The sequence below is a fragment of the Hesperophylax consimilis genome, chromosome 12 (genome assembly GCF_061612785.1).
Source record: "Hesperophylax consimilis isolate HC1 chromosome 12, BYU_Hcon_1.0, whole genome shotgun sequence".
In the NCBI taxonomy this organism is placed as follows: Eukaryota; Metazoa; Arthropoda; class Insecta; order Trichoptera; family Limnephilidae; genus Hesperophylax; species Hesperophylax consimilis.
The window spans coordinates 25,765,544-25,792,488 of record NC_142847.1 but is presented as its reverse complement, the minus strand read 5'-3'; the positions used below and the strand labels follow the sequence as shown (position 1 = coordinate 25,792,488).

The 26,945-nt window shown below is 34.8% G+C and overlaps 1 protein-coding gene across 5 annotated transcripts in view; it reads right to left on the bottom strand.

Annotated features, from left to right (window-relative positions):
* Positions 1-1,738: 1,738 nt before the first annotated feature.
* Nep4 (M13 family metallopeptidase neprilysin 4) overlaps positions 1,739-26,945 on the bottom strand; it is a 40,798-nt gene continuing 15,591 nt past the window's right edge. For 4 of the 5 annotated variants that reach the window (XM_089638264.1, XM_089638265.1, XM_089638268.1 and 1 more), the window contains 12 exons: positions 26,495-26,575; positions 19,293-19,426; positions 15,562-15,727; positions 13,777-14,522; positions 12,638-12,788; positions 12,239-12,425; positions 11,887-12,005; positions 10,968-11,360; positions 10,480-10,719; positions 9,397-9,514; positions 8,012-8,155; positions 1,739-5,682 (listed from right to left, as the gene is read on the bottom strand). In XM_089638264.1, the coding sequence (XP_089494390.1) occupies positions 5,506-5,682; positions 8,012-8,155; positions 9,397-9,514; positions 10,480-10,719; positions 10,968-11,360; positions 11,887-12,005; positions 12,239-12,425; positions 12,638-12,788; positions 13,777-14,522; positions 15,562-15,727; positions 19,293-19,426; positions 26,495-26,575 (2,656 nt within the window). In that variant the 3' untranslated portion in view covers positions 1,739-5,505. The remainder of the gene's footprint in view (positions 5,683-8,011; positions 8,156-9,396; positions 9,515-10,479; positions 10,720-10,967; positions 11,361-11,886; positions 12,006-12,238; positions 12,426-12,637; positions 12,789-13,776; positions 14,523-15,561; positions 15,728-19,292; positions 19,427-26,494; positions 26,576-26,945) is intronic. The other variant, XM_089638266.1, reaches the window with a different exon arrangement.

Sequence of the window (26,945 nt, the reverse complement as noted above, 5' to 3'; positions counted from 1 at the left end):
CATCATCTGTATCCATTGCTTATTAAGTGGAGAGCTGAGCCACTCGTTAGCAGCCACGATGATGATAATTGGTGAGTGTAACATAAAATATGCACAAACGGCCACCTAATAAATGCCATATTTGATATGTGCATTTTAAAAATACAAAAAAACTTTTCCATCCTATCATTATCTTGTGTGTTAAAAAAATAACAAGTTTAAGTATTTAATTTCAGAATATTATGTCACCCCCTTTATAGAATTCCCACTAATTTCTGAATACTGATGTGAAAAATATTACATATTACCCGTATAAAAGAACATTTCGCTAGTTGGGTTAATCAAAAAGGAGATTTATCGAACGTTGCCTTGCATCTACTAGAAAACCAACATACCTTTGACAAAGATAGAGATGTAAAAATCCTTCATGTTTGCAACAAAGGACAAAAATTAGACAGATTAGAGTCACTAGAAATCAATCGCTTAACGAAGAAAATAGATCGTAAATATGTTATGAATAAACAGTTGGAACATAATGCTCAATCACCATTAATTTACCCATTATAATTCACTTAGAATAATTTTACTTCAGAGAGCAGTGGTATAATTTAAGTATGCAATTTAAAGATGTAATAACCCAAATATGTGGGGAACCCTAATAATAATTATTTAAGTGCTATCAATATTTGACAATAAGCCCTAAGCAACAAGGAGGGAATATCCCAACATTACAAAAATAAAATATCAGAAATCACAAACCTTTTTAATTATATAAATTCTTTTATATTCATATGAACTATAAATATCTACTTGCTTTGTAACATCATTCATAATTTGTAAAAATAAACTTTATAATTACCTAATGTACCCTAAATTAACAAAATAACTCATAATACCTACCTCAAATTAACAAAATAGAATCATTCATTATATATAAACAATGTTGTATACCCCTGCCTAAGTTTGTATAAAATCAGTAGCATAAGAGTTTCAACTACCAGTCTGAAAATGTCCGTAGTAGGATGAAACCGGTCCTGGTAATAATAAATAAGTGGAACAAAGTGAAAAAGTTTTTTAATTTTAATTCTATGAAAAATATTCATTTGAACCATTTTTCCTTTCAACCATCTTCATTTTGCCTTTCAAACAATCATAGCACCCTCCAATTTCAACCATCTTCATATTGCCTTTCAAACAATCATAGCACCCTCCAATTTCAACCATCTTCATATTGCTTTTCAAACAATCATAACACCCTCCAATTTCAACCATCTTCATATTGTCTTTCAAACAATCATAGCACCCTCCAATTTCAACCATCTTCATATTGCTTTTCAAACAATCATAGCACCCTCCATTTTTGTCTACTTTACTTTGACAACCTGTAAAGAGTTTAATTTAATTTCATATTGTAGTATCGAGTCGTGGCCAAGGAATTACTCGGATTTTTCTTCGAGATAATAATGACACGTAGGTACTTTATACATTCGTTTATTCTGCAAGGTGTACAATGTAAGGTTATTGTTCCGTTCAAATCTAAGACAAGAAGAGACACAATGGACAACGTACGTCCTATTTATACTGCCATTCATGCTATCTCTCTAAGGCACGCGGTCTCTTCCATATCCGCAAACACACAATCACCAAACATATTTATGTTATAAATTTAACACACTTAACTTTGCAGTTTATTTATTTATTTAATTTGTACAATTTTTAGAACATTTCTGGGCATGTGTTGCACAAAGGAAGAAAACAGTTTAAAAATAATAATACTTGTTTATTTTTTAATTCAATAAAGCACAAAATATATTTATCAAAAGTTTTTTATGTGAGTACCTCAAAAGAGACCCAACTGCTCTCAACCGTCAAAAGCCAGTGAGACTATGAGCTCCTCAATTGTTGTGAGGCTAAAGGTTGTCGGGAGAAGCATACATAGAAGAGGAAGGCGGGGAAGTAGCTGGCTATTCAGATCTGGTCACCAAACACGGTTAAAATCATTTCAAGTAACATCAAAATACTCGCCAGAATTTGAAGTTGCGACCTTGGATTTCTTACATTACTTTTATATAAAAAATATCACAAAACATTTGAAGCAGTATTTTTCTATTATTCCATTCATAACTAAAACCGGAAGAAAGATAACTAAAAAGGATTTATGTAATAATTGATAACGGTAGTCAAATTTCACATTTTGATTTCGTTATTAAAAACCATAGCATCCAAATTAATAGACGAGCCAATCGTGGAAAGGGGAACAAAGCAACTTGCGCAGAGCGCAGGAGGCGACGTGACCATCCCACTTTTGGTGATGTGTCAACTCGCATTGTATGCAATATCACCATTCTACTCGAAAATAAAATCTGCTTATGAATACTAGTCCCTTTTATAATGGCGCACAAATTGCTGGCTGTATAAAAAACTTAACTACTTATCCCAAGTTATGTAAAAAAAAGGCTTGTTTCCAAAATTTTATATTTTGTTACACTATTACAAATGTGCTATAATTTACCCACCTCACTCAATCCTTGCTACGCCAGGCGATTTGTGTGAGAACGAACATTCAGATCCTGCGCAGAAAATCCCTCAAAGCGAAAAGGCCCACAGCGCTGCAAACCTTTGCCTTATTTTAGCAAACTATTTTTCTGCACATGGTCTGGTTATTTCAATGTGTGCTCTTCGGTGGTCAACGTACAACTGATGTCATATTTTAATCAAAGCATTTTCGAACCCTCCTGGTGCAAAAAAAATGGTCACATGGTTTGCCTCCAGCTCGTCGAAATGATACCCAGATTTCATGATTAGGGCAAATCTATGAATTTAAATGTCATGGAAAACACATCTAATTTTTTTTCTCACTATTCGAATTCATACTAAGTGGTTCGGAACATGATAATATTATCATACAGCACACTTGAGATGAATTTTCACCAAAATGACACTAAGGACGGGTTGTTTCGGAGAATTTGAACAATTCATCAAATTTCAACGTTCATTTTCAAGTTCTGTGAAAGATTTTTTCAAGTTCTGTTTTCATTTCAGTTTTGTCAAGCAACTAGCCTACAATGATATAATAACAGAACTTGAATAAGTCTTTCACAGAACCCGAAAATGAACGTTGAAATTTGATGAATTATTCAAATTCCCCGAAACAACCCGTCCTTAGTCATCTAAATATTATTATTGTATTTTATTCTATGAGCTCCGTCCAAAAGCAAATACACAATTTATTTTTTTTAGTACTTGTGAAAAATCACAGGATATTAGGTTTGTGAAACTTATCATTAATAAAAATAATAATTATTATTTACATCAACTCCACACAAGAGGCACTGAAGAAAATTATTTGCTTCAGGGCATAATATTTCATCTTTGTGGATACTGAGTGGAGGGTCTTTGTGAAGAAGGAGGAAGGAGTGAACATGGGTCTTGAAGAGACTTATGTTGTATGTCCTTTGGCGGCTTGTCAAACAAAGAGCTATCATGGACTATACTGTCATCCGCGTAACAATGGTGCACACGACAAGTAGGACGCCAGCATTAATTGAATGTGAGGAAGAGGTGAAACCATCAGCAAGCGTCTGAATTGACCTCTGCCTCAAAACGTTAGCAATGTGCGTACACAAGGAAGGGGGAAGTCCCCGGTGCCAAACCCACTCAAAAACCTTGAAAATGCCAGAATATTATAAACAAATTAAAATTAAAGTTTTTTCTAAGCTGCTTATTAATTTTAATTGTACTGGATTTTGTTTTTTTTATGGTGTTTTTAAGCTACTATTTATAATGTATAATGCTTTTAAGCTGTTAAACTTGATTTTACTTATGGGCCTTACTAAAAAGGGTAGTGTTTTACTAAACTAAAGCTAGAATTAAAAAACAATTTATGGCACATTTATTAAATCTAAATAATTCATAAATCCGAAAAGAACCATTAAAAAAACTACTTGCAGATTATTTTAAATTTTATTAAATTGCGTAAAACATATGTTTGGCCTTTTTAGAGGAGAGACAAAAAAGCATTAAAGATTTTACGCAAAGAGATGGATTAAAGATTGGCAGGTAAACTATTTAAGTAACAGAAACAAAAGAGGTACAGCAAGGAAGAATGTCAATGTCGCCAAATTACGACCAAAGTGGAGGAGCTTATAAAAGTTATGTGTAAAGGTAGAAATAAAGCTGGCCCGCTGCTGTGTAGAAATGCGATTTGTAGTAGTATGGATGAATGATGTTGACGACACTTTTGTGCGATTTGTAGTAGTATGGATGAATGATGTTGACGAAACTTGCTTTTGTGCGATTTGTAGTAGTGTGGATGAATGATGTTGACACTTACTTTTGTGCAATTTGTAGTAGTGTGGATGAATGATGTTGACGAAACTTGCTTTTGTGCGATTTGTAGTAGTGTGGATAAATGATGTTGACGAAACTTGCTTTTGTGCGATTTGTAGTAGTGTGGATGAATGATGTTGACGACACTTTTGTGCGATTTGTAGTAGTATGGATGAATGATGTTGACGACACTTTTGTGCGATTTGTAGTAGTATAGATGAATGATGTTGACGACACTTTTGTGCGATTTGTAGTAGTATGGATGAATGATGTTGACGAAACTTGCTTTTGTGCGATTTGTAGTAGTGTGGATGAATGATGTTGACGACACTTTTGTGCGATTTGTAGTAGTATGGATGAATGATGTTGACGAAACTTGCTTTTGTGCGATTTGTAGTAGTGTGGATGAATGATGTTGACGACACTTTTGTGCGATTTGTAGTAGTATGGATGAATGATGTTGACGACACTTTTGTTCGATTTGTAGTAGTATGGATGAATGATGTTGACGAAACTTGCTTTTGTGCGATTTGTAGTAGTGTGGATGAATGATGTTGTCGACACTTTTGTGCGATTTGTAGTAGTATGGATGAATGATGTTGACGAAACTTGCTTTTGTGCGATTTGTAGTAGTGTGGATGAATGATGTTGACACTTACTTTTGTGCAATTTGTAGTAGTGTGGATGAATGATGTTGACGAAACTTGCTTTTGTGCGATTTGTAGTAGTATGGATGAATGATGTTGACGAAACTTGCTTTTGTGCGATTTGTAGTAGTGTAGATGAATGATGTTGACGACACTTTTGTGCGATTTGTAGTAGTATGGATGAATGATGTTGACGACACTTTTGTGCGATTTGTAGTAGTATGGATGAATGATGTTGACGAAACTTTTGTGCGATTTGTAGTAGTGTGGATGAATGATGTTGACACTTACTTTTGTGCGATTTGTAGTAGTGTGGATGAATGATGTTGACGACACTTTTGTGCGATTTGTAGTAGTATGGATGAATGATGTTGACGAAACATGCTTTTGTGCGATTTGTAGTAGTGTGGATGAATGATGTTGATTTCGTTTGCCCTTTGGATGGCAATTTTTTTGTTGTTGGTTAGGAGTGCTTTGTACGCTAGGATCTAGTTCTGTGGACAGGGCTAATGAACAGTACTTTTCGCCAGATCTGAATGAATCATTTCAATCACCAGACATTACATTTCCTGACAGGATTCATTGGACTTCCAACTGGGCAGTTGAATACTCTTGCAAAATCTTCCGAATTAGAAACAGTCCCGATGACTCTGAATTTTCCTGGACTATGCACGGCTGTTTTTAGTTTGTTCTTCATTGCTTCTGGTCTCATTGCACCGCACCAAACCTGTAATGAGAAAACACAATAAAGGCATACCGCTGATAGCTCCATTGTAACCTCTTCTTTTATCTCATAAACTATAATAATAAATGTTTTATTCTATTTCATAATAAATAGAGATAATGATATCCTCACTGGGATCTCCAGGATCGGAAACATGATCGCAGGAAGCAGCTACAATCAGGAGACCGGTGCATTATGGAGAGACATTGCCGTCACATTAAATTTAACTAAATTTTCCAACAAAATGATTGTATTGTTTATTTCTTTTAATGAATTTATGAAATATTTTCCATTTAACTTTGTCTGTCTAGTCTGTTTTAAAATCCACATACACTGTTCATTGAACTCCCTTTTAAATTCGTTTTCTTAGGTAAAAATAAGTTTGAATGAAAAAACATACACTTAGTAAGACACCACTTTATTTTTGAATTAATAACAATAGCCAACCGGGTTTCGCTTGTCCCAAGCTTCATCAGGACTAAATATCAACTAAAGCAAATTAGATACAGGCACATATAAATATAGGTAAATGAAAACAATGAGTGAAAGAGATACAAAACAGATAGAAAGAGATGCAAATAGAAAATGTGGAGACAAATTATTAAGGATGATGAGGAGGGTGGGGGGGAAGGAAATAACAGTTTCAGCGGCGGAATAAATTTAATATGGGACTATCAGATAAATTAATTTGGTTATTTATTATATTTAAATTATTATTAACTGCTTTTTTTATTTCAAGGGCTTCTAAGTTGTTTAATCTAATTCCAGATCCATTTTTATGCAATATTTTAGCTCCCGAGATTTTATCGAATGAATGATTAGATTCTATTAAATGATTCGCGAATTCTGAAAAGGCATTATTGTTTAAACATCGTAAATGTTCTTTTACTCTTAAGTTGACATTCCGGGCCGTTTTTCCGATATAAAAAGCAGAACAATCATTACAATTAAGTTTATATATGCCCGAGTGGCTTAGTTTGTCGTCTTTATCTTTAGTATTAATTAAGTATTTACTTAAATTATTATTAGTGTAAAAAGCGGGTTTTATTTCAGATGGGAATTTTTTAACGCTTAAAGAAGAAAAGTTATTTGTATACAGAACTCTACGCCATTGGAATGTTTGATTTATATTTATATTATTAGGGTTATAAGATTTGTTAAATAGGAATTTATTTGATGCTATTTGTTTCAATTTTTTATTAAGAATATTGTCTATTAGTTTTGTATCATACCCGTTGTTTAAAGCGATTTGTTTAATGATGGATAATTCGTTGCAAAAATTATTATTATTCAACGGAACGGTAACCAATCTATGAATCATGGAGTGAAATGCTGAATGTTTGTGGGATATAGGATGGTTGGATGAATTGTGAATTGTAATATCAGTATACGTGGGCTTACGATAGATATTAAATTCAAATTTATTGTTAATTATACTTAAAGTTAAGTCTAGAAAATTCAAGGTTAAGTTTGTACCTAATTCTACAGTGAATTGAATTTGTTTGTGAAAGGAGTTTAATATTTTAAGAAAAGAGTTTAATTGTCTTTCAGTGCCTGTCCAAATGCAAAAAACATCGTCAACATATCTTCTCCATAGTAAAATATTCTTTAAGAGAGGTGAATTTGAAGCAAAAATATTGTTTTCTAAGTTATTCATAAAGATGTCAGCGATAAGGGGGCTTGTAGGAGCGCCATTTGCTAGTCCCTCTCTCTGCTGGTAAATAACATTATTGTATTGGAAGTAATTTTGATTCAAACAAATATTAAAAAGACGAGATAAATCATTAGCTAAATCTTTAGACAAGTGAGAATCATTCAGTAAATTAGAAATTAGGGTTTTGCTTTCAGTAACAGGTACATTAGGGAATAAGTTGACTACATCGAAAGATATTAATTTGCAATTACTGGGAAGAACCAGGTCCTTTAGTTCATCGATTAATGCTAATGAGTTTTTGATAGTATATTTTGGGAAAAACACATTGGCATCGTTAAATACTTTTGTTATAAATGAAGATAATTTAAAATTGGGGGAATTACAACAGGACACTACAGGGCGAATGGGGCAATTACTTTTATGGATTTTCAGAAATTCAGAAAAAAAAAAAAAAAAAAAAAAAGTTTCTTTTATTTTATTAATATTAATTAATGTTGTTTTTCCCCAAATGAGTTTTTTTTTCTCACTGGGAATAATATATTATAAGTAGTATTGTTATCATTTTGTAATATATTATCACTAAATAAATAAATAAAATGAAATCCTCGTCATCATTTCGAAAAAAATGTAACAAAAAAAAGAAGCAGTAAAATCAATGAAAAATATTTTTAATATTACCTGGGCAAAATTTAAGAAGAATAGCTGAGTGTTTGTGGCGTTTAGTTCGGGTAATGTTTCATCTTTGTCACTGTTTTGTGTCAGCCAATATTGATAAGCCCTGAACGCTTGTTTTATTCCTCCATTGTCGGCTATGTTTTCCCCCTAAAATAAACATAGTTGTGTAAATATGAGATAATTTATGCATAGTTGGTTTGCTTCAACTATTACAACTTAACATGTTGCGTAATAACCCCCTCCCCTTAAGATGTATGGCAGCGGTCACTAGGTACCAACCCAGACTATCTTTAAATTTTGTATTGTTTATGTGAATACTGAAAGTCACAACTTCTGGCACCAGTGGGACTAAGGAATCTCTAGTCGGGGAACGTTGCAAGGGAAAGGAGACGGGAACAGGAGGATGGAAAAGTACCGGGCTAATCCGATCTGGTCACCAAACACTGCTAAAGCCATTTCAAGCAACATTCGATTCTAAATGGTGGTCTTTCACGTGGGCGATACTGAGAGTATTTGACAGTTCTGTAAAGGTGGGTCTATACACCCACACACACGCGCACACAGCGTCTATAATATTATTTCTTATAAGCAAAATCGCCCAGTATTGGATGTCCGCCGACACAATGCTGTTTACATAGAATATTTAAAAAATATATAAAAATGAAAACAATATCAGTTCTTTACCACTAAATAAAACAAAAAGTTAAAAAAAATATATATATTAAAATAAAATAACAGTGCTCTTAGTAAATTAACATTATAAATGTATCACTGTTGTTTCAGGTACAGAAATTATTATCTGAGATTATCTGAGAAACTATCTATGGTAGTGTACATTTTAGCAATATCGATGTATGACCGAGACATTCTAGACATAGAATTAACCATCCAGTGTTATTGGCAAAAATTTCCATCCAAAATATGTTAAGGTTTCTCGTAAATATGGGTCTGGGGTATAACTTGTTTTGATTGACTAAATTACTATCTACTTGATTATTCCCAATTTTATACAACATTAAAGGGTAATTTATATTTCAACGGTCCTGAAGAACAATGTAGGATGTGCAAATTTGTAGTTTTGCAGTAGAGCTGTTTAAAATTGTGTTTCTGCATTTTTACTGTTATTATAATATTTTTACCCAATTAAATAAAAAAGGATAAATGCAATATATCATACAACACTATATTTCTTGATCTCAAAAATAGTAAAAATGCAGAAATGAAACTTTAAACAGCTCTACTGCAAAATTATTCGGGACCGTCTATTAATTCTTTTAACTAGACTCTCTAATTTGATACTGCAGATACTGATTTTAACAGGTATTGAAGGCATAAATTATTCTTAAACAATTTCTGATACAATAAATGGGTTAAAGAATAATAATTACCTGAGTATTGACACCGTCTAAGGACATGGAAACCTCCGATACTGTATATTCGCTGTATTGATCAATAAGGCACTGAGCCTTTTTGTGAAACAGTTTAATATCCAAATCATGCCACCACCTGAAATACAGACAACAGCTTATTAACCTCTGATGTGCTAAAGTTGCCTATCGGGTATGCAAGACTTGTACCCATCATGTATCAGAGTTGCCAAATAGCTACGGCATTTAGCAATATCTTTATGTTGGTCACCTCAATTCTATTTATCCAACCTATAGACTTACAAATTATTGTAGATTTCAGCAGAGAAGAAAGATGAAAATAATGACATATAAACATTACTTTAACGTTTTGAACGCGTTAATTTACTCCGTTTTATCTATACCCGTGCGCGGTACATATTTTCAAGTACCTATGCACGCAATTAAATGTCAAATTATAGCATTCTGGCATGATTTATTGGCTTATATAGACAGAACAGATTATTCTCCACAATATGAAAACAAATCCTCGTGTTTCAACACTCTTAGATGTTTATATAAACAAAAACATAAAATTTCATACAAAGATGTACCGTATCTTTTGAATGTGGTCCCGCCATTCACTCGGCGTGTGTGTACTTAGGCCACTGCGTTGATAGACACAAGTGGGACACCATGATCACTTATCATTTTTAGTTATGAAAAGTTGTGAATGACGTACTAGTACTAACGCCATCTGTTGACAAAAATGTAAACTAAAGGACTAAAAGGCGCACTTGATTATCGATCTTTTTTTACGAAATACAATTTTATTTTTGAGAAATTCTTGTAGATGTCAGCATTGTGATAGTTCTACGAATGTCCAAGTGAGCAAGAAATACATTTATGACGAAAGAACGCTGGAATATCGGCCGTCAAAGTTTCCGTATTAACTGTTGATACAGCCGCGTGTGAGTATAGATTTTTTTGCCGTAACAACAGTTGATACGGCCGCGTGCAAAGAGTTAAATTGGTGATGCACAATCTTTGGCGGGCCACATGACATGGGTTTGCTTACTTCAAATACTAGTAGTTTAAGAGGTTTTAAATGAGTTTTTGACAAACCTGTGAAGATTTCCATATTTATCAAAAAGCCTTCCTTTATCATCAAAGCCATGGGTAATCTCGTGTCCAATGACCACCCCGATCCCACCAAAGTTCAAGCTCTTTGGAAAGTAGCGGTGATAGAACGGCGGTTGCAGAATGCCAGCGGGGAACATGATTTGGTTTTTATTTCTGCTGTAGTACGCATTCACCACGGCAGGTGCGGTGTTCCACTGGGTTTTATTTACAGGTTGACCGAGCCTACAACATTAAAAATAACCGAAACATTTACTAGAGGTGATGTTGAATTTTTTGGCATTTGACACTTCAAATAATGGCACCCGTCAACTGCCGATGACGACTGTTAAAAACATTCATATTCTTAGTTAGTGCTTAAGCATATTGCATCAATATGTTATCAGGAATTATAAGGAATGATAGCTTATTTTAAAACTATAAACATATGAAAGGTTAAAAGATTTTAACACAAAATATTTAAAGTTTTTTACCTTGCTTGTTCAGTTTTTGTAAGATGCTTCAATATATTCAGAGTATTTTCAAAGTAAGTGCTTGGATGCACAGAAATTTCTTTGTATTTTTCATTCAGTTCATCATGATTCAAAATAAAATCGGGATACCCAATCCTCAGCGTCATGGTATCAACTTTATCCGTGGCCAGGATTTTAGTTTCGCTATCGATCCACGTAGTCATATTGAGAAGTTCCCTGAAAGATTCCTGGATATCTCTGGTCATGATGAGGGTGTCGTTCTTGCTATTTTCATCAAAGTACTTCCTGACGAACATGGCGCCCAGTGCCATTCCCATGTTGGAGTTCACTTGGGCCACGCAATTCTTCCAACGCGGCGGAGCCTGCTCTCGTCCAAACAGAATGTAGTAAAACCTACAAAAATTATTTATTATTGGTTCCTTTATGTCATAGACATCTTAAAATATCGAACGTTGCAAGTCAAAAGGAGCGTGTGACAAATTGTGGAAAAAGTGACAAATCTTAATTTCTCAGGAATTGAATTCTCAACTGTTAAAAAAACTCATTTTCGCTCTCCGGAAAATTTGCGATTTATTACTTCCCTTTTGCCTTGGGAAAGTCAATAATTTTTAAAAGGATCTTATTTTTATATCTAGTACAACTTTGCAAATTTTTGACAGTCAATTGATGAAGTTAAAAAGAATCTCAACATTAGCTAGTAAATCAGCAGCTTGTTGTGTACAAAAAAAAATTGACACATTCAAATGTTTTTCAAATTTTGACTGCATGAATGCGAAAATATGTTTAAAAAATAAAAAAATATAAAATAAACAACCATTAAAACTCTTCAAATGTTACTATCTCCACAAAACAGATTGGTAATAGGCAAAATTATGCGCAAGCCGACGAAATATAATTTTCAACCAAAAAATTCACTGACCTTTGTTTAGCTTCTTGAAATTTGTCATCAAGATTATTTACACGATGCCTGACAAATCTCCAGAGAAGGTAATTGGCAACGATTTTTGGCTCGGTCTGCTCTATTAAAGCCACCAATTCCTGTCAATTACATTAGAAAATCTTTTATTTACTTCATGATGTTACACTAGAAGATCAACTTGATACTGTTTGTTTCAAGTGTAAAAATCCATAAAAAGTCCTGCTGGACACCGTTGTCACATCAATATCCCCAGCATACATACAAATCTAGCGTACCCGATTTGCATCTCCGGGACACAAGAGGTTAAATATTGCATTTACGAATGTTACAATTAAAGAAAAATTAATATTACCTCTGCATATTTCAAAGCAAATATTACAACCGTTTCATCCTCCGATACTGTTCGATTTAAAACCACATTGAGGTAACGATTCCAATTTATTTTGGGAATCATACTGGTCAGTTCTTTGACACTTAACCGTTGATATAGCTCTGAAATATTCCTCCTGTCTTCTGTAGCTGATGTCAATTTTGCCAATCTATGTAAAACAAAAAGTAATTCTTAAAATAAAAGTGATAACGATGTGAGTTTTTTTTCTTCTAAAAACGTAGTGAGTCGATAATAAAAGTAATAAAAGTTAACACTGCTTACTACACTAGTACAAAAAAAGATCTGCATTACTGTGGAGTGTAAGGCAAGCGTGCGGTTGAGTTACTGTAATAAGGAGTTTTATAAAACAAATGATCTTACTTGGTTTCAAACAGAATGATTTCATCAGATCCTTCTAATGCATTTTCATAACTTGACCCCAAAAGAGTTGCTATTTTAATAAGGTAATTTTTGTATGCGTCTAAATATAGTTTATTGGTCGGTTGAAGAAAATAATCACGAGTTGGTAAACCTAAAATAAATAAACACAATATTATTCAAAACACTTATGATTTGCATTAATTATTATTAAATACAGTACTCTCTCAGTAATCTGTCGCTCGATTATTCGACAACTACTATAATCCGATGTTATTTTTACTTGTTGAAAGCACAAACCCAAGCTCTATAATTCACCGGTATTCGTGTGTCAAATTCATTCTAGACTCGAGCTTTGCACACCGACTGGTTGGGTTATCTTACTCTAATACATTTAGTTACTAAACTGCAGTCTATCTTGCTAGAGCTGACGTTCGTTCTGCCACAATATTAATTTGAATAGATTTACAAAATTAAGTCTTCTCGCAAACTTAACCCTCTGCCGCTGACGTTACATCTATCAGATACCTCAAAATCTATGTGCAGTTGCTACGTTGCCATTTGGCAGCGCATCGTTCTGTCTCACTCAGTGCCTTCTTAAGTCAGCTCCAGCCATCACGGCGACGGCAGCGGCGGTGATTGCACCAGAGAAGTTGCAGCCGTTAGTTGACCAAGGGACGTAAGGTAACTAATTTAAAATTACTCTAAACATTTAAAAAAAATATTATTTTAAATCAATGTTAAGTTTTTTATATTGTTGTTAATGACGGTTGTTCCAAAAGTTCCAATATTTCGTAAACATTAAAAAATACTTAATATTTTCTTATAAAATGGGTTTTATTAGACCATTTGCTGCAATAACTAATTTAATACATATTAAATATTTAACAAAAAAACACTATTCAACAACAGAAACTCGTAACTTCTAAAATAATAGTATCTAAAATGCATGTCTGTCAACAAAAAATCCCCCCAGTGGTAGAGGGTTAAACATGACACCTTAAGTTTAAACCAAAAAACGGAAATTTTATGAAAGATCCATAGCAGGTATGTATGCGCTATAATCCGCCGCTTTCACTAATTGCCCGGTTTTCAGGCTGGCGGATTAGTGAGAGATTACTGTACTATTAATTTTTTCATACCTAAACTCGTCTGATCGAATTGAATCACAAATTCATCAGAATTTTTGATGTCTGGCCCCACCCATTCCGAGAGAAGAATATCATTGTTATACAGCCTCAAATGAGCCATTAGTTCCAACCAATCAAACTTGGATGCGTCCCAATCTGGGCTGAGTATGGGCCACCCTCCGAGAGTGTCCAAAAGATCCAGGAGAGGTTGATGTGCCCTCTGCTGCAGAATATCATAATTCATACAAGACTCATACAAATACTTGGCCTTTACCGTGGCTATGTCATCGATGTCTAAATCAACTTTGTATTCGTCATTAACGATTGTATCAAAATCGTAGAATGCTTTTCTTTTGTCGATTCTCTTATCTCTTTTATTTATATCATTGTTTGAGCTTACATCTTCCTTTTCCGACTGAATTTTTGTATCTCGCTTCATTTTTTTACGTAACGTTTTTCTTTTAGTTCTTCGGGTTTTGTCGTAATTCGCCGGGTTTGCGTCCCTATTTAAGATTGGCAGAGTACTTTGCGTAGCTATTATTTGGCTATCTTTTAATTTAGCTATAGAATCAGTTTTCAGGTCTAGATTACTTCCGCCGTTAGATGTTTTCCTCTTGAATTTACTTTTTAGAAAGTTGGTATTTCCATCGAAATTGGTGACTAGTGAGCCTTTATTGGAGTCGTCAACTGCTTCGGAGGAAAGTAAATCTCTTAAAACAATATCCAAGTTTTCTCTCAACATTTCGAACGTGTCGAACCTAGAAGCATTACAAAATACATAATGAGGTGTGTTAAGTAACAGAATTACATGTATAAAGAGGCGTGTATGAAAACATGCGATAAGATGCTAGCTGACCCACTAACAGTGACTGGGGAAAAAATAAGTAAAGTTGGTAAAATTAGCAATAGAAAACGAGTTCTGGTCTCCCAAAAGAATACTGCATTTTCTAAGGAACTTATTGAGTCGGAGCAAATCTTAAATTTACAGCAGAACATCTATTCATTTTAGTCTGAAGCAGTAAGATATCTCAAACAGTGAGCTCTAGAGACACTGAAATTTGAGCAGCTTCTGTTGTCTGCAGTTTCTAGGTCAACGCAACTATCACCAGCTCATAATTTTTATTTCCATCGTGAATCATGAAGCTTTGAAGTACATATATTATTAATTTAACTATCAAACTATAAGACAAGACTTCAATTATTCCATAAACATCTTCAATTATTCAATATATATTTTTTTTAAGTTGAAACTTGTGTGACGCCAGGTAGTAACTACAGATCCACATACTTATCTCTGCAGTCGGTGGTATTGCGAAAACTGTTAAACAAAGTTTCTCGGGTTAGAAATAACCGGACAATATTTGAAAACCTCCTACTACCATCATAGTAAGTGGAAGTGTTGCTTGTGTCTTGATGGAGGACTTAGCCAGCCGATGAATTGAACTCACGACGCCTGGATGCCAGCCAGACGGAATGTCAAATCAGCTACTGTCAGGTCGAACTGTTCCTTTCTAAACCGCCTGCTGATTTAAGTATGTCAATCTGACCTAGTTACATATAACCTATGGTGCCAATGTCCTGCCCTGGTGGGAACTAGGCTCAGATACCTGGGGAGACATACAGTAGAACCAGAAGACATAGCCACATACCCAATGACAACCCTGGTGAACTTTATTAAAGGGACTGGGTTGTTGTTAAAGGATTGAGGTAAAATGGGAGAATGCACAATGGGCTTATGGCCTAAGTGCTCACGGGAACTACGTGTAAACCGTCTCCGCTTTAAAAAAAATTGATTACCCGGCTTTGTCAGCTGGAATGGGGTTAAGCTGGGGCCAGTTGCCGCAGGCGTATTGGTAGAAATCTTCACAAGGATCTGCATCGTGGTCCATGTGGCGTTTCATTATATTTGCTTGAGTCTTCCTTATTGTCTCAGGGTCCCCTCGGCTATTCCAAAATGATGTCTCTGGAACGGTAAACTTAAATATCACTACAATTCGATAGCCTACTTCTGTACAAAAATGACAAAATGCTGTTGTTTCAAACAACTCCAATATTGTCTCGTTTAGTGGAAAAAACATATAACGTACACAAACAAAAAAATCTGAAAATAAGTTAAACCATATAGACATTCAAATTAATAGACTTGTCCTAACATGAAATCTGGGTATCATTTCGAAGAGCTGGAGGCAAACCACCTGACTATATTGTTAGCACCAGGAGGGTTCGAGAATGTTTTTAATAAACTATGACATCAGTCTTACATTGACCACCGAACAGTGCACATTCAAATAAACAGACCATGCGCATAAAAGTAAAGTTCGCTATAGTAAGGCTTTGCAGCACTGTCCATTGTGGGACTTTTCTGCGCAGGATCTGAATTTCGTTCTTAAATGAATCGCCTGGAGTAGCGACACTAAAATAGAATGAGGTGGATAAATTATAACACATTTTTGTTATTTGTTTTTGGGGTGTTATGCCGTGTTGCACTAACTCTTCTCTAGCCAACGTTTCGGACAGCATTGCAGTGTCCATCATCAGGGCAGATATGTTATTTCTTCAAAATTTCTTCAAAATAACACATATGCCCTGATGATGGACACTGCAATGCTGTCCGAAACGTTGGCTAAAGAAGGAGTTAGCGCAACACGGCATAACACCCCAAAATCAAATAACAAAAATACTTTTGGCCGTGAAAATCTTAAATCATATATAACACATTTGTAAAAGTGTGTAACTAAATAGTATAACAAAATATAAAATTTTGGAAACAAGGCCTGTACTTTTGTTTACCTGATTTGGGATATGTAGTTAAGTTTAAATTTGGGCGCCATTGTAAAAAAGACTAGTAATTCGAAGGCAGATGTTATTTGCAAGAACCAAATGGTGATATTACAATGCGAGTTGCCTGTACACTGTCAGATTAATTTATTGACAAATCACCGATAGTGGGCCGGTCTTTTTTAATTACTAGCTTGAGACCATAAAAATAAATAGGATGTATCAGGACGGTAACCGGGAAACTCGGGAGAGTGGCAATTCAACACATTCTTGAAAAGAGATATAAAGTCATGAAAAGTGAAAATAAATAAAAAAGTTAAATAGATTAGTTTTATGGAACAGTTTTTTTTCACTTTTGATTACTTATTTATTTACTTCTGCATATTTAGCTTATTCATTTTGTTACTATTTTTGTTATTATCATTTTGTTATTATTATGTATTTAAACATCCATGTATGTAAATTCTTGGGCACCATGCCTGTTTTATGTACTTAAATAAAAATAAATAAAAACTTATAAATATATATAAATAAATACATCACTTTTCAAAAGTTATTTTGAATTGTCACTGTCCTGACTTTCCATGGAACAATCAGGATGTACCCGATATAATACAATGATTCCTGAGCTTAGATGGAGTAAAATATGTAGATGCATTTGATTCTCTAATGATACATTTTTTCAATTAAAAACAAACAACAAAAATATATATATATTTTTTTTTTGTATTAGGCAATTCACCCTAAAAAGAGTGCTATGTGCCGTTAAAGTTAAGGGAGATGGTTATAATTTTATGGGAAATCTATACGGGAATAGGAAATCTCAAATATTGAAGTCATTCAAGTCTATGAACTTGTATAGAACTGAGAAAATGCGAGAATTGTTGAGAGAAAGTAAATAAGGAATACTAAGGGGAGATTGATGGGTGATTTTTATAAGTAAACGTTAAATGCCTTTGAAAGATGAATGATTTTTACAATTAAAGAAAACATGATCAAGAGTCTCATTTTCCATTTCTTTCACATGTCACTCTAGCACAGTGCTCCGCAACCGGTGTGCCGTGGCACACTGGTGTGCCGTGAGCCGGACACAGGTGTGCCGCGGGCAAATTCAATGTATTTGACATTTTACAATATTTCATTATGTATTTAATACACAATGACAAAATATTTTTCATTATATTGTCTATTTTTCATTGTCTGCAGATACTGTTAAAAGACGTATTCACAATATATTAGGAACACTGATTAGAAAACTGTAATTGGCTGAAAAATTTGCACTTCAGATCAACGAAACAACCGATATTAAAAATAAAGCACAGCTGATAGCTATTGTACTTTTCGTTGACGAGGACTTTATTAAAGAACATTATTTATTTTGTAAGGAGGTTCCAGAGCGAACTACCGGTGAAGATTTTTTCCAAGTAACTGATGATTTCTTCAAAATATATAATATTAAATGGAGCAATTGCATTGCTGTTTGCACGGATGGCGCTGCGGCAACGACGGGTAGTAAAAATGGTTTTGTCTCTTGTGTAAAACAAAAAAATCCAACGTTACAATTTACACACTGCTGCAAACATCGAGAAGCATTGATGGTCAAAAATTTACCGGAGGAACTTTTGAACACGATGAATGAATGCATTAAAATCGTAAACATAATTAAATCAAGAGCCCTAAACTCGCGAATCTTTGGAATACTCTGTGCAGAAATGGGAGCCGAATATGAATCCTTATTGTTTTATACTGAAATTCGTTGGCTATCCCGAGGCAAAGTTTTGGCTAGATTGTTTGAGCTTCGTCACGAGGTGTATGAGTTTCTTTTAAATCAAACTATATCAGCACCTCGATGATAATTACTGGATAGCCAAACTTGTATACATGGCTGATATATTCGAGCATTTGAATGAACTTAATAACGATCTTCGGCAGAAAGAGTTTGTACCAAAGTTAGCCCAAAGGATCAAGGTTAGTACAATTGAAAACAAACAATTAACTGTGGATCTGGCCCAACAACATTTAAGTATGCTTCAGCAGAAATTTGGTCGGTATTTTTATTCCATTAATATGGAACAATACGATTGGATTCGAAATCCTTTTGCAACCAATGCAATAAATTCTACGGAAGCACTGCCTCTGCAAATTCAAGTGGAATTTACAGATTTAAATAATGACATGACATTAAAACTTCACTTCTCCGAAGATCAATTAGATGTTTTCTGGATTTACGTTAAAAAAGAATATCCTCACATTTCCGTCAAAACATTCTTAACACTACTTCCATTTTCAACGACATATTTATGTGAGCAAAGTTTTTCAACGCTTGTATTAATTAAAAATGATAAGCGGTCATGCTTACAAGGTCTTGACCAAGAACTTCGGGTTGCGTTGTCAAAAATCGAGCCGAATATAAAACTTTTGTGTTCATTGAAACAAGCGCAGGTTAATTTAACAATTAATCGTTAATTAATTTATTATTATTTTATAATTATTATTAAGATTGCGTAAAAATAAATATGTTATATTTATATGTATGTATGTATACTTTTCTAATAAAAAACAAGAAATTATTGTTAAATTTGTGTATCAAATTAATATCTATATATTTTAGCTTTTGGTGTGCTGCGGAATTCTAGGAAGAAATTTGGTGTGTCGTAGGTGAGAAAAGGTTGCGGAGCACTGCTCTAGCACACCGAAAAGTCACGAGCCGCCACTGTTTCTCAGTTCTAAAATATAAAGTAATGCCTTACCGATGGTTTCTTCGCTATCCGTAGGCAATTCAGGGTTATTGTTTTCCCCGAGCAATTGTTTTTTATCTGTTTCTACAATTTCTTGCACACCATCATCTCGGGGGGTACAATCCAGCATGTCTCTCAGTTCTTCCCTGAAAAAGACATATAAATATCAAACAAAATATGTAGGTACTGATACCTACGGCTACGGCATGGCGACGGCATGGCGATGGCACAAAAAAACATAAAACGTATGATCTTTACCACAATAATGCTACAGCGCTAACAGTGAGTTAGCAGTAGCAGAAAGAGCTGTTAAAATTGAGAAAAACAATGATGTTATGTCTGTTTCCCCCGAAGGTAAAATTTAATCATTGTCATACATCTCCCTCACACATATTAAAGAAATAAAACACCGTTGCCGGGTTTTAACCTTAGAAATTATAAAACTGCCCATTGTCATCAAATGGTCAACGAGTGCAATTTTTATTTTTTTTTGACGGTTATAAGTTCGCTTCAGCTTTTGAACAAATAATTGTGATCAGCAGAAAAGCACAACTGTCATGTTGACAAGTAGAAGTGGGCCTAGAAATGGCGTTTAACCAAAACCACCTAGACCCCGGAATCGGAAGGTGATGGTTAAACGGGGACCTTTCAAAGGTAAAAATATTAAAATGGTGCTGAATGGCCATTTTTGATGACAATGTTACATTTGAACTTCTGTGAAACCTTCTAACCTTAAGATAGATTGTACCGAGAGAACCATCGTTCATCACTGTATGTTGCAGTTCAATGCAAGCAATCTTCCGAACAGGCCTTCCATTGATATGCTTGGTATAACTATAAGTGACCAGCTCAGGTACGGGGGCTCCATCGAAGCCAGAGTAAAGTTGGCCTCTCAGAAGCTGGGCGTACTGTACAGGGCCCACAGATACTTTAATAATACACAACTGCTGACCCTGTACAAATCGCAAGTGCGCCCTACTGTCGAATTTGGCAGCCATCTCTGGTCCGGAGCCCCTAAATACCTGAAAAAAACCCTTGACTCTGTGCAAAAACGGGCGGTCCGTTTGATAGATTCCCCAATCTTAACAAACGGACTGCAATCTTTAGAGCACAGGCGTCAGGTAGGTATGCTGTCCTTGTTCTATCGGTATTACAATGGAAGATGCTCTGAGGAACTAGCGTCATTGATCCCTTCGGCACCGGTGCGTAGTCGGAATACACGCCAAACGCGCGCCCAACATTTGTACACAGTTGACATTTGTCACATGAGAACGGGTCGCTTCTACGATTCGTTCTTAAGTTCAACAGCTCGGCTATCGAACGAACTGCCGGCCTCTGTGTTTCCTCCCTCCTACAACATGGGACTCTTCAAGACCCATGTTCACTCCTTCCTCTCCACAAAAAGACCCTCCACACAGCATCTCCAAAGATGACATAGGCCCTGAGGGAAATTATTTTCTTCAGGGCCTCCTGTGTGGAGTTAATATAAAAAAAAATAAAAATAAAAATTCCTTTAACAATTTGTTATGCCTGACAGTAACCGTTAATAAATGAAACTCTTTTATTCAAACGTGTGGCGGTTCCTACTCTCAAGTCAAATACAATTATTTCCGAGCAATGACATTGCCTGTTTGCTATTTCCGGAAGCGTTCTCAGGATATTGGTTTCAGCTGTGGCTCAAGCCAACTGCTTCCGTTCAGTGACAGTGCCAGTGATCCTATTATCCTTCTGATAATAGTTTAAATATATAGTTATCTAAATAAATCTCATGTATCTGTTATTACAGATTCCAGTTCTTTTAATTAATAATCATTATACCATACCTCCTTTACATTCCTAAACAATAATCTTTATGTGAATACCGTACAAGAGTCAAAACTTCTCCCATCCGTCCCAGGAGCCAGTGAGATTACGTCATTCCCAATTTAGGGTATGTTGTGAAGCTGGAGGTAGTAGGGAGGGGATGGAGATGCCCAGGCTTTACACAGACTTTCCGAAATAGATATAGACAGTACTTTTCCTCTCATTTTGTACGTCAAGTGTGCAAAATTTCATGAAGAAGTATCAAAATTCTGCTTTAAGAGGTGGAAAAGGGGGTGGGGTGGTTTTTTTGAAATCTCATGTAGACAATGACCTTCCTCTTGTTCTGAAGGTCATGTATCAAAGGTCACGATTTATGAATCTCGGAATAAAACTGTAATAAAAAAGCCACAAACCCATACTCTATACCAGGGATGGCCAACAGGTCGACCGCGGTCTACCGGTCAACGCAATGAGTCAGTCAACTAAATACAGCTCGCCTCGCTCCGCGCGTAGTTAAAGTATATCGCTGTCTCTTTTCTTTTCATTTTGCATTGTTTTCTCGTGGGTTTGTATAAAAACATGGAAGAATAATGTATGCACAATTGAAATCGAGATTGTAAAACTTTCACTGAACAGTTGGAAAATTTGCACCAGGAGTTTGAAAGAAGGTTTGCGGATTTTGCCGCTCTCTAAGAAGTACTGAGTTTCATGGTATTCCAATTAAATGAAAATATTGATATTGACAGCTTAAGCGTTAAAATCGGTAACTTAACCGACACTGAATCTGTTGTGGTCGAAGAAGAAATAATTAAAATGAGAAGCGACATATTTTTGAAAGCTAGGGCATCTGGTAGTAGATTTTTGGAAACTGATTTGCAAAGAAAAGTTTCCATGCCTAAGAAAGGTAGCTTTATATTTAACGTCGTTTTTCGGTTCAACCTATCTTTGCGAATCAGCATTTTCAACGATGAATGCATTAAAAACCAAACATTGTTCCCGCATAACAGATGCCCACTTAACTTCGTGTTTGCGAATCGCAGTTACTTCGTACACTCATCATGTATATATCTATATGATAAGCTTGTGGAGAATATGCAGTGTCAAACATCCACCCTAAAACGTAAAGCTGAATGAAAAAAAATTATATGTTACACTGCATTAATAAATTTTTACAAATTTATCACAAAATAGTTTTATTTTGTCACTTTTAAACTCTACCTTGCAACTAACTTTAAACTGACTGCAAGAAATAATTTTTAACGCAAGTAGACCGAACAGGTCAAAAGTTTGGCCACCCCTGCTCTATACGATATACATACGATACAATTATACACATAAAAAAAATCTGCAGGCACAGGACAGTTCAGTTCGAGATGGGGGATTGGGAGGTTACTCGGCTGAGTAGTCACTAGTCAGTGATAACATGTGAAAGAAATTTGTTTTTGAAGAAAAACAATTGAATAAATAAAAAATGTCACCGGAGAACAAAATTTCGTACAAATTTTTTACTCCAAATAATGTCAGAAATCACTTAAAGTAAGTCGGTTACGTCTCAACACATTGAATATAGATGCATTAGAAACATTATAAAAAATGAATACAGGAAACTTAAAAGGGTATACACGGTGTCCGGAAACTCGTAGTACAAGCGGGAAACTGGAGAATCTACACCACATGGGGAACCCAAAAAAACATAAAGTTTTTTGATTTGAGCATTTTCAAAAAAAAAAAAAAAAACCAAAAAAAAATATTTTTCGGCTATTTTAGGGTTAAAGTTTTTTCTGGTGTTTAGGGTTGAATAACAGATGTTTTAACCCTGCAGAGCAGTAATATTTTATGATTACACCGGGTTAAATGAAGGGTGATTTCAAAATAATGATTCAAATCCGAGTTTCTTCATTTGTTTTACTTTCAAATAGTTTTAATTAGTTGGGTACTTTGATCTTCAGTAATAATTTATAAGAATTTGATTAAAAAAAAAAAAAAAAAAAAATCAACTTCAAACTCGATTTACTCGATAACGAAAGCTCAAATAAATAAAAAAATATACTACAAAATCGACTCCAAATGTGATGTAGATTCACCAGTTTCCCGCTTGTACTACGAGTTTCCGGACAACCTGTATAATTTTTTTCTGGTATTCAAAAAAATTATTTTTCAATGTCATGCATAGTTTCTTAGGACTTCTGGTCTGTAAGCAGCTTTGATGGTTCATCTTGAGAATTTGATGTCTAGTTGGATTTAGATTACCCCTCCGTCAATTGGTTAATGCCATAACAAGTTCAACCTATATTAAAGTCATGAACTAGACCGGGTCAAGAGATAAATGAACTGAAGAGGTGTTTCAGAGCAATGGAAATAAGGTAAATAAAATTTAACTTCGGTTGTGTGTCTGTCCTGTGTAACTCTGGTTCAATGAACCTGGAACTCGAGTTTGCTTAGAAATTAAGTGTCATATTCAAAATTAGAACAAAATTGATTGTGTGAAGAAGCGATAAAGTAACTGTAATATCGTCTATGTAAGTTTAACCGCTTAAGGACTACGCCCGAGTACGCTCAGGCGGCTATTATGTGCGGAAATTCCGACACCCGAGATAAGTCGGGCAAACTTAACCTGCACAAAAGACCACTGTGTATTTGTATTTGAATGTACTTATTTTTATACATAAAATTAACTTAGGGATGATGTCTAAGGAACTGAAAAGAAAAATAAATTACAATAACGAGATACACGGACACGGGACGAGAAATTCTAAGCAAATTAGATTGCCAACAAGAAAAAAAACCAAGCACCCAAAAATCTCTGATGTACCAGGCCGTTCAACTCTATAACAAAATCCCGAAGGAAATTGCTGTGATAGAAAATATTATTAAGTTCAAAAATGAATTAAGAAAATATGTCTATCTCAATTATTAATGTTTCTTTTTTTGTGACTTTAGTGAAATATTTAAAGAAAGATTATGTTTGCCAAACAATGTACATGTTTATATGTTTATAAAACTATTAGCACACACGAAGATGTGAGCTAACTTAAGATTAATAAATAAAATAAACTCCCGAATGTACTAGGATGAAAATAAATACAATTAATTTTATGTGTAAGTGAGACGTGTGGATAACAAAAAAATGGGTTAATAGAGCGTACAAGCCAATAATTTCAAGAACACCATAAGCCATTGATCGGTGCTTTCAAACTTTGAAATTGACCAAAAGTTTTTTTGCTTTAAAGTCAATACTGCAAACGAACCATCCCCAATACATAAGCAAGCAAAAGCGCACATCAATAGATAATTTTGTCCCTCTTGAACATTTTTACAAATGGTTTTTCCCCAGAATTGGACTTACGCTGACGATATAAAATTTTAACAGAAAATTATTTTAATTACATACTGTCATTTTATATGCCAAGAATTCAGACAAGCGATACAGTACCTACCTATAAATTAAAAGATACACAACAGATACATAATACAAAGGAATGAAAAAAGAAAATAGCAGAAGAGTTAATAACAAAAGCTTTAGTCTATGGAAGGTGTGACACACAAAGCTGTACTCTTGATGCGTTTTTTGGGTCGTCGAAGCATGTTGTAGTGCCACACGGAAATCTTCCTCTATCCCATTCCCCCCGAGCACCGAATATCATTCGAGGGAATAGCATCTTTTTATGGGATCTTTCACATTGACAGCAGACAGCCGCATGACTATGGTAGCTCCCTCATTCATCTGACTCAGAGGGAATAGCATCTTTTTATGGGATCTTTCACATTGACAGCTGACAGCCGCATGACCATGGTAGCTCCCTCATTCATCTGACCCAGAGGGAATAGCATCTTTTTATGGGATCTTTCACATTGACAGCCGCATGACCATGGTAGCTCCCTCATTCATCTGACCCAGGGGGAATAGCATCTTTTTATGGGATCTTTCACATTGACAGCTGACAGCCGCATGACCATGGTAACTCCCTCATTCATCTGACCCAGAGGGAATAGCATCTTTTCATGGGATCTTTCACATTGACAGCTGACAGCCGCATGACCATGGTAGCTCCCTCATTCATCTGACCCAGAGGGAATAGCATCTTTTTTAAATATCGATCGGCTGGCAGATTAAGGCACATCATCTAGGCCACGCCCACACATAATATATTTTCTGTCTCATGTGACATATATGCATGAGATTGTATTGCGAGCGATATGGTGATATGCCGTGCCTAAAAACGCTTTGAGAGTATAGTTTCGTACACAACCATTACAGTGCGTTCATCGTACAAAAAAATGTTTTTTTTTCACTGGAATTTTCTTTTCTGAAGTCAATGCATCAGTGTGGGTACAGTGTCTGCACGATTTATTCATCATTGTTTGAGGATGACAAAAAAACAAACCACTCTAGTTGAATGATAGCGATAGATTTATTGATTAGCGTTTTGACCTTGGCGGAATTGATCCATTCCCGCTTTGATTAAGTTCAATTTATCAAGTTCAACTGCTGTTTTACTACAGCAAATAATGCGACAATCATTGCTCTCTGCAAACGGACAACTTGCAGAGCTGTTACACATCTGTACAGTCTGTCAATATAATCAAGAAATTTAAAAAGATGAACTAAAAAAAATTACTACCATTGCAAAACCGATTTCACAACGAAAATTAATTTTTAATTCAAATGTTTGACTTCTGAATTTGACATGCTTTTATTTTATTTTGATTTGACATCTAATAAATGGCTTATTTGGTAAACATACATTTCGAAAACATTTAAAAAAAAACTTTACCGTGCAATTATAGAAATTGTAGAAACAATTACCTACCTCTAATTTCTGAACACAGAATATTGTCAGATATGGATGTAAAAAATATTCACTTGAACCGTAGTACTTTTTTAAAGTTTCATTATTTTTCCTTTCAGGCCTCTTTGGTGTTGCCATTTAAAACCATTTAATCTCTGGAAAACCATTTGTGCACCAATGACAAGAATTTTTTCCCATCGACAAACCGTTGACGCGCTGCTGGCGTTGGAATTTTTTGATATTTGATTTAAACCTGTATGCCATAAAGTAAGTAAGTGTAAGAGCATAAAAAAAATTAACAGAAACGCTATTTACCTATTTAAAAAAAAAAAAAAAAAAAAAAAAAAACTTGAAACACTTCATTTTTGATTTTCATCAAAAAGGGTCTGGTGTTCCAAAGGTTAAATGATAGCAGAACCCTCTATTTTTGTCTACTTTATTTTGAAAAACTGTACACAGGTAGGTAGACAGGCTTTCGTATTGTGCTGACAAGCTTATTGATTTATTAACTGATTGAGAAATGTGTTACTTACAAGGTTTTTAAAAGTAATTTTACCTCCTACCTCTTCCTACCTAAGGCATTGTCTTGTGAATTTATTATGACATGACTTATTGACTTACCTAGCTAATACTTTGAGGTATTCAGTTAAATCTTGGGTGTCATTATGTTGTACTTCAGCAGGCACAGGAAGTGGCATGGCTCTAGAAAAAGATATGTAGTAATCAGAAAACAATATAGATCTGTCAATATAGTTGAGATTTGAGATATTATATAACTAGGCGTTGCTCGGAAACTCTTCTCAACTTTCTATAAATATAATATGCATAGATTATATATATATATATATATAAACCTTTTTGAAGAAATTATCAAAATGATAGTGAAAGTCCTATCCAAATTTGTTAAGTAGTTTAGAAGAACTAAGAGTACAGACGCGGATAGCGACGTTATGTTATACAATTTAGAAATACACGATTCCTTGTCAGAACATAACTGTGCGATTATGCTGTAATTGTGTCACCGTAATTTAGGGCAGAGAACGGCGTTAGATCCTTTCTCTGTTCCAGGAGA